Source organism: Argopecten irradians, chromosome 14 (genome assembly GCF_041381155.1).
Source record: "Argopecten irradians isolate NY chromosome 14, Ai_NY, whole genome shotgun sequence".
In the NCBI taxonomy this organism is placed as follows: Eukaryota; Metazoa; Mollusca; class Bivalvia; order Pectinida; family Pectinidae; genus Argopecten; species Argopecten irradians.
This window is the reverse complement of record NC_091147.1, coordinates 22,533,264-22,547,245: the sequence shown is the minus strand read 5'-3', so window position 1 is coordinate 22,547,245 and position 13,982 is coordinate 22,533,264. Positions and strand designations below refer to the sequence as shown.

Sequence of the window (13,982 nt, the reverse complement as noted above, 5' to 3'; positions counted from 1 at the left end):
AACCGTCGTAGCTACAGTTGACGACACAAAGCTCACCTCACAGCTAAAGGGTAGAGTCTGCAAGTCACATTATGCCAGAATACTCCTTCAACAAGAGGGCCAAACAGAGCGCCTGTATTCGGTCACTATACCGACTCACACTCCGAGAACTACTGCTTTGTAGGTAATGCCCTAATTAATCGTTCTGAATATACCTTCATATGATTTCCTTTTCCCTGAAGTGGTAAATTTTAATATTAACAACTACTAAATCCCCCTCTCTACAATTGGCGTCGCTAGCGCAAATGAACACCCCACCCCTCCTGCCAGCCCTGAGGAGTCAAGAGCCAATCTTACATACAAATTCCTGTTCGTATTCCTCTTCCCCCAAGGGATGATTGTGGCCGAATTCTTGGACTACACTCCCACATGTCAAGAACTCTAAAACTACTACACTTAGCCGAGTCATTAAAGGATTAAATTACCTCTATTTCCCCTATGGGGCATCTGAGGGAGTACGTCTTTGCTCCCCTCCTACGCCACCTGCCCCTCCCAGGTGGTCAGAAGCCAGACAATTAGTATCAAGTTTCTGTACCCTGCTGGCTCCCCCCAAGGATGATTTGCTCGGGCAATTTTTGGTTACCAGATCCATGCAGAACTCTAGGAGCGAAGATAGCGATTTATAGGATTTATCCATCCTATTTCCACCAATCGGTAGTCCAGAAGAAGGCCCAGCCGTCTCCTGACCCCCCGGTGGGTTCAGAGCACAAAATGTTAATACAAGGTTCTGATTTCACCCACCGTCCGGCGCCGCAAGGGATGTTAGAGTCGGCGTGGCCATATTTGGTTAAATCCATAGCAGAACACGACTGACTCGTAGCGATTGTAAAGGAATTGTTTTGACGGACAGGTACGGACGACAACGGACGAAACGGACTGGGCCCGCTGACCCAGGATGACATAATCCTCACCACGGCCCTTCGGGACAAGGTTTGAAGACTAAATACAGAACTGTCAACGTGAAAGACCTAAGACCCAATCCTCCTTAAAAATTACTCTATTCTATCATAAATTTCTTAGTATCTTAAAACTTCCCTCACCTATACAGAACAATATAGATTAACCACAAAACATAGCATGCACCATCAACGATCACACACTGTAAATAACTGTAGTGCGATCGTTCTTCCTCAACTCAATCACGATTTCTGCTCAATACCAGCACAATGAGTAATCAACGGCATCGTGATGGACATTCTGATTTATCTTAATAATGAACTCTACAAGAAGACACACTCGGCAATCACATAGAACCCTAGCGAGCAACTCTTGGCAGTATGTCCGGAGGGCGGAAACAATAATATGAATTTAAGCCACGCAATCCTCCAAAGAGCGCCGCACTTCACGATCTCAAAAAATATTGTTGTACATATATGTTAGTATTATAACGCTCCAGATGATGAAGATTCAAAACACGTTTCACCAAAAGCTTGTATGTCGCGATCACTGCGTGATTTTTAATTAGAATGTGCGTCATATCTTCAATACTTGTGTCTAGCAGTCGTCATATACAGGATAGAAAGAAAATAATTCAACTAAAATATTTCCAATTTATTTTGTTACGACCGTCTGTTCCATCTCTCCAATGCCGGAAACTTTTGCAAACATGCCATGTAATCAAAAAGCGATGTGCCGCAGTGCGAATCATCTGTAGCGTCATCTAATACGCCACGCAACAGCGACTTTCATGACTGGTCTCACAGAGTCGTTGACGAGTGAGCCAGTGCGCTTGAACAACACACACACACAGTATACATTAATATTTGACCAGTATCATTTATTGCTGTCGTTCATATCCTTCGTGTAGTTATTTTAATCAACTACTTTAAGTAAATTTCAAAGTGTAACCTGTGGCATGCAGTCGTTATGGGCCTACTAGAAAACATAAAATCTCTTGTCGTGCAGATAAAGCAGAATTAATATGAATTTAAAGGTACAAAGCCTCAGAAAGAGCGGCATGCTACATGTAAAAAGACATTATAGAACATCATAAACTTTACATATTGTCTCATATTTTCTCTATGAGATTAACAATAAAATCTTTTCACGAACAGGTACACATACTTATATATAAATTTCACTGAAGTACGATAGTTAGAGCAAAGAATTCAAAATAATCACTATGGGAATACGTGATTCAATAGACTTCATATGCCTTGTTCTAAGTCAGATGCAGAAGCAATCAAAAATACGCGAGAATCTGTGCCGTCATCTTTTTGGGCGATCAGGGCTTTGTGACCGTCCCTTCGATGCTGACGGTGCCGAGCAGCATTGACACACATAGAGAGTTTCATATTGGATCCAGTATATATGATTAGTCAATTGTTCTTAGATATAAGTGGTAAATTAAAACTACTTACAGAAATTTATTATAAAACGTATACGGAAACGACACAATTTAGTCTAGTACAGAAGTATTCAAATCTCTGTCGCTACTGAATAACGGAGAATTAAAACAGGGTATGGCTGCCTACATGGATTGCGCGAGATTTTTCCCCGCGGGACACGACTTTCATTCAAGTCCAAGGGGAAGCTGAGGAGTTACCTGGAGATCAATATGCTCACACCAACGTGTTATGGTTAGGAGAGCTTCGCTCTAACGCGGGATATATCTTGAACCTTTCCCATCACTATCGCCGCCTGGAGGACTGCGCTCCTTAAAACAGATGGCTGCGCCTCGACATGGAGAGCGCAGAGACATTTTCCCAGCGGACAATCGATTTCATAGAGTCCCAAGGTGTATCTCAGAATAGTATCTGAATTCAATGTATGCGCTCACACTACCTCTCCCCCCCGTCGTGTTAATATCGTTTAGCTTGAGTCATCGCTCTCTCAACGCTGTGGCCTTTTGAAGAGCCGCAGTCCGTCGCTGAGACGCTGTGCTCATATATAAAAATCACTTGTTTACCGAAATCGCGTATGTATTGGGTACGTCTATAAAACTACGTAAGGTAGTTACTATAATTTCTTGAGGAATTACTCGTATAACAAAGAGCCAGCATAATCATTCCGGGCAAAACACCCTATGGCCACTAGAATGTTATGCAGATTTTCTAACTGTACCATAAATGCACGAAATCGTTTCAGAAAACAATATATTACCCATCTGTAATTTCTATGTTAGAAATTAATATCGTTTTCCGTGCACAGACCTTTATTAGCCACAAACAGGCAAGCGCTTCTGTTTTCATTTATTACTCGCAAAGCGTATCGATCACATCCACGACCGAGAAAATTTGACCCCAGAAATTATTTCTAACACCCACCGTTTCCCCCTTTTCAAGCCTTAACCGCCAAATGACAGAGCTCATTAACGGAAGTACAAGTGCTGCAAGTGTAAACAATTTCTTCCGACGGCGGCATTAAAAATCCTGCGAAGATACATGCAAATCAAACAGATCAAAAATATTATACAGGTGTAAACATCCCTTTAAGGGACGAATGCGCTATTGATTTAACCTATACTGCCAATACCAGAAAAAAATCCCCAATCTTTCACACTTCAGGCATACACAATGACAAGCACAGATTTCAGTTAATGCGAATAAGCTTTACGTCGCCCAAAGTCGAGTTCGCGCCGTGCCCACCCCCAAGGCAACGATTCCGCACCATAAGGATGATGAAAGTTTCGCCGCCCAACATATAATATAATATTAGAACCATCGTATTTTATTGACTCATGTTCATTTGCATTGCTCAGTAATAGTCTGATATGGTCAAATATAGTGAACTCAACTTCGGTTTCTGTATTAATGGCAAACGAGTTGGAGGGAGACCAGTAAACTTTCTATCTAACCAACAATAACTGTATGGGTTTCCAGCTCAACAATGATCAATAACTCAATATTCAGCAAACCTTGAATTATAATGTATTTTCAGTGCAACTGTTAGTGGTAAACAATCGCCAAGGCACAACTCAAACAACACCGTATAATTCTTTGTATGCGATGGACAGTAGTCTGGTGGACCCTTACATAACTAAAAACTGTCACGGTGCAATGAAAAACGGAACACAAGGAATAAAGATCGTAATAATTTTATATATTTTTTTTTTTTTTATATCTTATTATCTTAGCTGGTCAAGTCTCTGTCATCAGAACCTTCAGAATTTTCTTTTTCACAGTGAACACATATCTATTCCACAGCTACATCCCCTGATGATGTCAGCATAACATAGAGTGTGGAAATCCATGACTACAGCGTTCGGCACACGGGTGACTGCTTTATTTCTACGCATAGACTCCTAACAGGCTTGTGGCTAAGCGTGAAAGTCGTTCAGTCCCATTTCCTGCGCTTTATTTTCATTTATGGAATATCGATTAGAGCACTTTGAACTGATAGAATTGCGCACAATCGTACACGAGGGAGAACCCTCCTTCCTCCACTATAACTTGCAAATAATCAATGTTTGCAAAAGGCCCTGTATGAACCCTTCACTTTGGCATTCCGGTTGTGAAGCCCATGCTGGTTCCGCGTATAATTAGTAGGAGATGAATTTGGACCTATATGGGGGGGGGGAGGGGGGGGGGGGGGGGGGTGGGGGGGGGGGCGGGGGAAAACATTGTCGAAATGTTTGAGCTTTGGTTCAACAATCTCTATAAAACTTGCTGTTTTATATTCCATAGCCATTCTGAGGTAGAGACAAACTTTGGCTAAATTCTTGTTTTTAACGTATTTCTTTTTGTGACGTCTTGAATCTCAACAAACGAATATAAGGTCTCGGTGGTGTATCACGGAATCTCTTCTCCATCAATTGCACGCGATACCAGGAAAAAAGAACGGGGGGGGGGGGGGGGGGGGGGTGGGGAGGGGGGGTGTTCTGAATTTGTTACCTTTCCTCTCATGATAAATGACACTGGCACGCGGTTTGTTCCGTCGTCTACAGCTCTGCCAATGGTTGGCCAATATTTGGCTAATGCGTGAAATCTACAAGGCACTCGTGCGGCGTGCTTTCACTGAGCCCGTGTCAATCGGGTACTGGTCCGGTGTGTTTCCTACTTTTGATTTAAAGCGCGCTTTTCAAATTATACACGCAAGCTATTACCCAAGTAATTGTGTTGAAGTACATTTCAAAGTTTTCTCACAATGTCATTTTCACTGGAGATAAACTTTTTCGTTATAATATGTGTACTACTGACCTGTGTCCTGTTTGTAAAGAACGATCTGAGGATATTCTTCACCTTTTTGTCCAATGTTCTAAATTAAAAAAGTTCCATGATTATCTTGTTACTCTCATAGAAGATCTTTTTGCGAAGGCAGATATTTTGATCCTCAATTCCATAAAATATGAAACTTTAATTCTTTTTGGACTTATTGAAAAACCAAAGTTTGTTAATTTTTATTTTGTCAACTTTATGTTGGCTGTCGCTAGGTTTTGTATCTTTAAGCGACGTAATTTAAGTATGTGTGGTGAAGGTTTCGTAGATATTAAGTCTTTCTTTAAATCTACACTTAAGAGCTATACAAAATACAGTTTTTCTTATTATCTGTCAAATCTGAACGCTCAATTATTTACAAAATATTTTGAAAATCTTAATCCTTTTGTGAGTGTAGTGGGGTCTGAACTAAATGTAATTCTGTGATAACTTTTGTTTTTATTTGCGTAATTAGTCCAAGTTTCATTTTTATGTAAGAGAGGGGAGATTGTAAATAAAAATATTCATTTGTTTCAATTTAACTTATCATATTACTTATATATATATTTCTTTCCAGCTATATTCTGACTAATCTTTGCTTCTGTAATGATTACATTGTTTCAATTTCAATGGAGTGAAAGTGTGTGCATGTGAATATACTTACAAAGAATTTACATGCAATTTGTGTGTATTTTGTTTTGAATGTTTAAATGTATGTTACATATTCTTATGTATAAATTGATTATTGAATAAAAAAAATTTTTCGGAAAAAAAAAAAAAAAAGATGTCCCGACATATGACCACAAGCCCTCCACCTCTGGGAAGCGGGTTCGAATCCCATGTGGGGCAGTTGCCAGGTACTGACCGTTGGCCGGTGGTTTTTCTCCGGGTACTCCGGCTTTCCTCCACCAACAAACCTGGCACGTCCTTACATGACCCTGGCTGTTAATAGGACGTAAAAATAACCAAACCAAATCTTGTTGATTGTTTTCGGACAGTACATTTTATTCCAGTTATTGTTACATAAAAATCATTTTTCTTTTAATTTTAATTGTTAACCCTTGTCATGCTGTATTGTTTGATATTCTACTGACGTCTAGGGCTGAATTGTTAAATTTTTTTGTTTTTTAATTTTAAATTTTTTTTTGGTCCAAAAATATTTTCAAATATGCTGTTTAACTTTTGGGAAACCTCCTGAGCAAATTCAAGGCGATTTTCTCACCTTACAGGAAATACAAAAACAACAACATAACAACGATAAAACTTCAATCATGAATATTTTGTATTCATATTAAAGTCAAATTTTCAGCAAACAATCATATTTTAAAATTAAACTCATCCATATCTTTTATCAATTTATTTAATTTACATTCATTTTTTAATTAAAAAGAGAGAAAAACTTCATATCATGGCAAATGTACACTTGTCATAATAAATCGATCAAGGGAGATAATCCGATTCAAAGGATTTTTAACAAAGTGGAAGAGTTAAGGTCTTGAAACATGTGCATTGTCTAAAAAAAGTGAAAAATAGTAACATGTTTATTGAATTAATTTCTATTTCAATGCATCAGACTGACTAGTTGTTTGGCATAAAATAACTCTCTTTAACTCAATATAGTCAATTCACTTTACATGCAATATTCCTCCAAAATTTAGACTGATACATTTCCTGATTTCCTGGTCGACATCAATTATAATTACATCGCAACTTATTCAATGAATCATGTTTTAAGTAATCGTCAAATATATGCATAGCCTGGCACAACATGCAATCAAAACAATTTTGAATTTATCGATACAGTCTACTCTTCTTGTCCAGGTTGGGTGGTAAGTCTTAGTCTTTTGTAAGCCAACACAAACTCTGCTTTAGTGTGATATAGTTCGAAACAAGGCTCAACACACAATGGAACACAACACTGTTTACACTGGAAAGTGGTTTCCCTTCCAAGACGTCTTGGAGCAGGAAGTCCCTGATGTTGTGCTCTATACAACTCCATCTCACCAGGCCCACAGGGAACACATCTCCTCCTGGCTGGTGATTTGGTTCCCGTTGGTGGAAGGTGCCCTATTAAATGTCTCGCTGACAGGCGCTGAAGGTTGTCTCCCTTCTTCCTACCTCTAGACTCTGGTCCTGTCACATCAGCCTCCATGACAAGTTGGCGGACAACTTCTCTCCTGAAAATGTAAAATTAATAGATTATGGGAATGTAAATTTTCATGATTTCACACAAAACGCCTTTGATGTCAAAATTGTTATGCTCCCATTGAATACTTTCTTTTTGTACATGATCAAAGTTCCTGATTCCTGATTTTTTTCCCTAATTAATATCTAACAGTAAAATGCACCTTCAAAACCCATTTTTTTCTAATCTATTCTGAAGTTAATTAAGACAGATATGTTTTCTTTCCAATAATACATCTGCTTCATCAGCTGACGTTATGTAGCAGGCCTGGCCTCAATCCTCGTTGATCATCATATGGTCTTCATATAGATAGTTGACAAACATCGTAAACACAGTTCAAATGGAGTTTTTATTAACATTCGTCATCATTTGTATTTTACAAAGGTACTGTCACTCATCAACTATCGTTTCACTCTCATACTGTCAGAAATCAGGGTGGTGGGAGACAATAATGTGCCGCTATTATTATAAATAATAATATGCAAATAGTGTAGTTGAGAAAAATATATAAATTACTTTATATTAAAACTCTAACCTTCAAATATTATAAAGTTCTAAATAAGCTATTTAGAACTAGGCCTATTACTATACGTTTCTACTACATTTACTACTGATAATACTATAAGACTCTTTCATATGTGGATATGAAGGATAGGGATATTCTACCCGAGGGTCACAAAATGTAGTAAAACCCGAGGCTTGCCGAGGGTTTTGCAACATTTTGTGATCCCGAGGGTAGAATATCCCTATCCTTCATATCCACTTATGAAAGAGTATTTTTCTTTCATACCACGACGTTTTACTGCAATTTTACAACTATAATATCCCGCCATTTTGAAATAAATTCGAAGAAACCCACGACTGGAAGTCAATTTCCATACATGAAAAATTACGTGATATTTTCAACTCAAATTCCGTTGCTTGCATCTTTTATAGTAAAACCAGTCAATTTTGTGAAAAAAATGTTTAAATTTTACCGAGGAAATAGAGATTTTGTTGACGCCGTGACGTCACGAGGCTTTATTGCATGGGTAGCCATGCAATACAGCCTCAGGCGACATGAGTGTATTGCCCTAGACCAGCCAGTATTACACGTGTAGGTATGAAAGAAAATTACTATAATACTAATAACACTTTCTATAATTTATGATAAATAAGTGATATGTTGCTAGAATTTAGCATACCTAAATTAATCAATTATCTCCCTTGGTAGAGATGCTGTAATACGGGATATGAGCTCACTATATAGCTAGTATAGCGTGAACACCGTGCGAGCACAGGGATTGTCTGACATGAACTTGTTTCGCACTCCCTTTTATACTTTTCTCACTGGATCACATGATCCCTCTCGTCCAATCAAAACTCGCCTTACATTCACTCTCACAAAAAGTTCCTCTCGTTCCATATTATAAATCTAGTGATTTATACTATTGAGAACCCTAACATTATGTCCTGTGACTGTCCTTAGTTATAATTACATATTTAAAAACCATTTAGCTATAAAGGACAAGTTAAACTACTATATCCATAAAAAGGACAAGTATTTAAATCCTGAGCCGTCTCGTAGTAATAGCAGACGACGTGCGTAATGAAACTAGTAAACATAGCAAATTGGTCAGAACGATATAGTTCCGTAAATTATCATTAAAACATACTACTGATGAAAACTATTTGTATAATAGAACAAGTAATTAATACTAGAATTCTGATATAAATCTTCTAATATAATCCTCTAAGTTATAAATGGATAAAGAAATACTTTACAATTTGCTAGCTCTGTATAACATTCCAGTCGGCAACTCACTTCCGGTTTACAGGCAGCTTCACACTCGCTGGTAATCAATGATACATAAATAAGTTATCGATGGCGGTTTGGTATGAAAGGTAAGTTAAACACGAAGCTATGATATCCCGCGATAATCCAGTACGTATATTCTTCCTCTAGAATTGTTCACAGTGTATACAAATCAAATGTTCTCCATGGTGAAATACGTTTTTGTTCCTCAAAAATATGTCATACCAAATCTAAATTAAATCCTTGTATATCTACTACAGTTATGTGTTTTTACTTGTATTTCATTACCTGAATACCCTTTGAAGAACTGGGTGCTGACTCATTTCTTTGTAGATTATATAAGAATTCAGGACTGCAATGCCAAGGATATGAAAGAAGACCTTCTTCCACCATTTCAATGTCCGTCTGTCGAATCCATTATAGGATACCATCTGGTCACACCTGTTAAAGCAATGTCCTTTATTTAGAGTGATGTTTTGATTTTAAACTTTTCAAAAAAATGCTTTGAGATATGACATGCAAAATAAACTCATTTGCTGACATGCAAATCTCCTAGCATCAGTTAATAGGACTTTTTTTTCATTGGTTTAACGCCCTATTAACAGCCAAGGTCATATAAGGACGTGCCAGGTTTGTTGGTTGAGGAAAGTCAGAGTAACCGGAGAAAAACCACCAGCCAGTTGTCAGTACCTGGCATGTTAAATCAATAAAAAAAAAAACTAGCATCAGTGATGCAGTTTTTACAATGTAAACAAATCTTTTTCAACAGATTAAATTTCAATGGTTCTCATATTATCAATATATCAATAGTGTTTTATCTGTAAGAATTCAATTTAGTCTGGCTATTTAACTTACCTGTCTACTGCTCCAATGTACTTGTTGTAGCTCAAGACACAGTCAGGCCGGACAATTCTGTTTCCATCATGGTCACGCTTTCCTGTATAAACCATTACACCTGTAATAATGAAATAGTAATCTGGATTTTCAGGTTTTTTTAAAATTAGAACTCAAAATTTAAAACTAAAATTAAAAATACTTACCCATGTAATTGCTCAGGGTAAAAATATTGTAAGTTTTTAACATTTATAAAAAAGAGTCTAGTTCTCAGTTGCTATTACAATGTACTGGTATATAAATTTCTTCTGTGAAATCAAATTTTGAAAATAACACATCCAGCAACATACTGTACTGTAGATTATACTTGAAATTATGTACAATGAAATTATACTCCATGCAACACTAACATACCTTCATGAATTGTAGTAAGAAAGGACACATCCTTCTTGTCAGCATACTTAAGGGCGACCAGAGTTCCATTATTGAACACGGATATCTCTCCTTTTGTCGGATGCGCCTCCTTCATTGCCTTTGGAACTCCTCTCCTGTTGCTCCTCAAAGTTCCACAAGCCAGTGTGGCGTTCATAAACAAATCATAGAATAGCTGAGGGCTACTGTAGTAGTTGTCAGTGTATAGGTGATGTCCCTTGTTCAAGTTTGGCTCCATCAACCGCATCACTACGTAGTAAGTCGAACCATTCCCACTACAGTCCAGCTGTACTCCCTCGCGACCAGTGTATAACTCAAGCCGACTACAGTATCCATTCGCAGAATCACACAGCATGTACATCTTGAGTCCATACTTGATTGGTTTATCAGGGCTATATACACGAAAGTTCAACTTCCCTCGCCACGGTATCATACCTTCATCAATAGCAATGTTCCTTCCAGGATTGTAACAGTTTTCAAAACTCTTCAAAATATCTGTGTAGGGTCTACCTAACTTCTGTAAAGGGGAATAACCATCAAGGCCTCGCTGCACAGCAGTATTGTTGTCACATAGATGAAAAAAACTCATAACATTCATAAACCTATCTCTAGACATAACAGTCCCAAAAAATGGCGTACTGGTTACCTCGTTAGTGGTCCAATATTCCTGAATTCGGTCTGTCTGACAAGCCCCATAGCTATCACCATCCCCAAGAATGCCTTCATCTCACCAACTGTTGCAAAACATTTCGGAGCAAGAAATTCCCGTCCGCCATAGCGAAATTCCGACACCGGACCCACGACCGTCTGGTCAATCTCAATTCTTGTTCAACATCCCAAACAATAAATAACAAATAATAACATAACAATTCTATATAATCCAATCTTTTAATTTGACTCTCGTTGCGAAAATAGAACGAATTATTGATTTTCGTCTTCGTCAAAACAGGTTACTCCAGTTTACACATGTTATGATGACGTAATGACAATAAGAGTAGATCAATTAGAGACTGAAATAACATCGATTTTCGCCGTATTTATAAATATATTTGACCATAAAATGCAACTAGCAATTTCAAGTGCGAGATAAATATTACGCACGTGCAGAAGAATCCGCCGATTAAGATCGAATCGTCGTCTAAGTGCCGTTTTTTACCGGAGTACCTGTTTTGATATTTGCAGACATGTGCGCGGAAGTGAGGTCACGTCCGCACTGCGCTTGTTCAGAATATCTAGTCTGAGTTTCCGGGCAGGTTTTCCAGGGCTAAAAATAACATATAACAGAGAAGATCCCTGCTAGCAGACAATTACGGCACGGTACTTGGTAACGCAAACGAGTTAGGTTTACATATTTTACACACATAAAGCTGACATATTTATTGAATGGCCAGTATCAAAATTAGCTTTGAAATAAGTTTTATTTTAGAACTATTCATATTACAAAATAGTCGATCACAGCATGACTAGGGTTAATTTTGAATTTCCTACTTCTGTAAAAACTTCCTGATTTACGACAAGATTCGTGATTTACCTCGTGCGATCTTTGAATCCAGGAACATGGTCTTGAAAGCACTGCAAAGCGTGTCTGCAGTGCTCAAACTTATATTTAAATCCGTAATCATTTCTGCCATAGTGACCTCGGCTTTTATTATATCGAGATCAGTATTACTATTCGCCGATAAACCACAGAAATTGGTGATTGGTTTGATTGACGATTTCAGTTTTCCATGTCGGTATGCTGCTTGGAGCGTACGTGTCTCAGACAGTCGTATCTGCCGCATGACCGCAGGAAAAGTGCCTTGCACATAATGAACAAAAACACGTAGTGCGTGCCCCTTTGCGACACTTGGAGGAAGGGTCACTCCTTGCTATATTTTTCCATGTATTTCTGCAACCGCACCTTTTAAGGTTTGCAAGGGTCCTCAGGCTCACGACTGTCATTCTGGCATCCACATTTTTTCGTCGTTTTGACATTTTCCCCCACAGATCCGCGTCACAATGACACTTCATATATTTGTAGAAAATATTCTACACATTCAAGCGCTCTTCAGACGCTTCATAGAATCCGGAACTCCTCGCGTTTTGTTCATTATGTGCAAGGCACTTTTCCTGCTGTAGGCAGATGAGTATTGACATCCGAGGAGTTCCGATTGCTTCGCAAATGATCATTACGGGGCAAGGTAGAATCGAATACGATGTTTATTTAGATGTTTTAATTTTCATCAATAAAGCGTAGATAACCAAGATAATGCGTATTGTGTATTTAGGACCTCATATGCGTATTAAATACGCCAAAATCGTACACATACCCAGGTCTGCTGGGGACGAACTAGTTTGAAAAATCTGTCCGAATTATTTTCGTGCACGTAGTCATCTCGCCCAAAGCGCATAACAATGCTAATGTATATGCATACTGGGACGAAATAGCGTTATCAATTGACGTAGAAATGTACAGAAAATGTATTTGATCTGGAATACACGTGGTCAAAGGTCATCCGAACGTGACCCCACATGGGATATTGTAAGATCCTATATTGAACGGAGTGGTTATAAGGATCTGTATTTAATCAGATTGTGTGGAAGGAGGACATGAGTTTGCAGATCACGGACCTCCATCTCCTGATAGTGAAACATGTTCATTCCGTAAAACATACTGGCGAACTTTGTTCTCCCCGCAAGCATATCTTCAGCATTGTTACGACGGACACCGCTCCGGAACACCAAGAGCGCAAGCAAGTACGTAAAGATGACATCCTTGGCAAATACAAAGTTCGGATCAGAAGCTGACGAGGAGAAATCATAGAAACCTTTGACAGTAGGAGAAGTGTTTGAACGGAGACAGTGACGGATATAGACCAAAATCATCTCATCACAAGTCCCATACAGGAAAATCATCAAAATCTGCCAAGACTTGTGATGGTCGAAGGCATTCTTGCATGCCGCGAGTGCCTTGACAGATTTTAAGTTTAGGATCTAAGCTAAATCGATCAGCCCCACATGCCACAACAGTTTAAACATTGCCCTTACCTTATTAATTTCATAATGACCGAGGCCAGGTACCAAAACAATGTTCTGTAATCCTGGTTCTTTATCTTGCAGTTTCCTACCTATAAGTAGGGCATCCCATCCGACCCAATGACAGTACATTTCCTGGATGAACCAACGTCGCACTCATTCGAAATGTGGACGAGATTTGTGCATACGAACGCAAATGAACACGGGTTCACCATCTTTATAATCTTTTGACTAATAAACAATTTGGTTTTATAAATGGGAGATCTACGCAACTTCAGCTACTAATGGTTTTGGAAGAATGGACAAAAATAATTGACAACGATGGTCAACTGGATGTAATTTACATGGACTTCATGAAAGCGTTTGATAAAGTCCCACACCGTCGTCTAATAAAGAAACTTAAAGGATATGGAGTGAGTGATAGGGCTACTAACTGGATAACAAATTTTCTTAGCAATAGATGCCAAAAGGTCATTGTAAATGGAGAAACATCAAAGATATATCCTGTATTAAGCGGCATACCCCAGGGAAGCGTCATTGGACCAAT

At 38.5% G+C, this 13,982-nt stretch overlaps 1 protein-coding gene across 1 annotated transcript; it reads right to left on the bottom strand.

Moving 5' to 3' along the window:
* Window positions 1-6,155: 6,155 nt before the first annotated feature.
* LOC138307517 (piggyBac transposable element-derived protein 4-like) lies at window positions 6,156-11,084 on the bottom strand. The gene is made up of 4 exons (XM_069248307.1): window positions 10,403-11,084; window positions 10,010-10,109; window positions 9,443-9,595; window positions 6,156-7,351 (listed from the first exon to the last, which is right to left on the bottom strand). The coding sequence occupies exons 1-4, from the start codon at window positions 11,034-11,036 to the stop codon at window positions 6,979-6,981; spliced, it is 1,260 nt and encodes a 419-aa protein (XP_069104408.1). The 5' UTR covers window positions 11,037-11,084; the 3' UTR covers window positions 6,156-6,978.
* Between the last annotated feature and the right edge of the window lie 2,898 nt (window positions 11,085-13,982).

What these genes read in the sequence shown, in the direction of transcription:
- LOC138307517 (XM_069248307.1), bottom strand. Translation starts at nt 11,036, where the DNA reads ATGTCTAGAGATAGGTTTATGAATGTTATGAGTTTTTTTCATCTATGT. An exon ending in TACATTGGAGCAGTAGACAG is followed by an intron (nt 9,596 to 10,009) that starts GTAAGTTAAATA and finishes TTGCTTTAACAG; the next exon opens with GTGTGACCAGATGGTATCCT. An exon ending in GTTCTTCAAAGGGTATTCAG is followed by an intron (nt 7,352 to 9,442) that starts GTAATGAAATAC and finishes TTACATTTTCAG; the next exon opens with GAGAGAAGTTGTCCGCCAAC.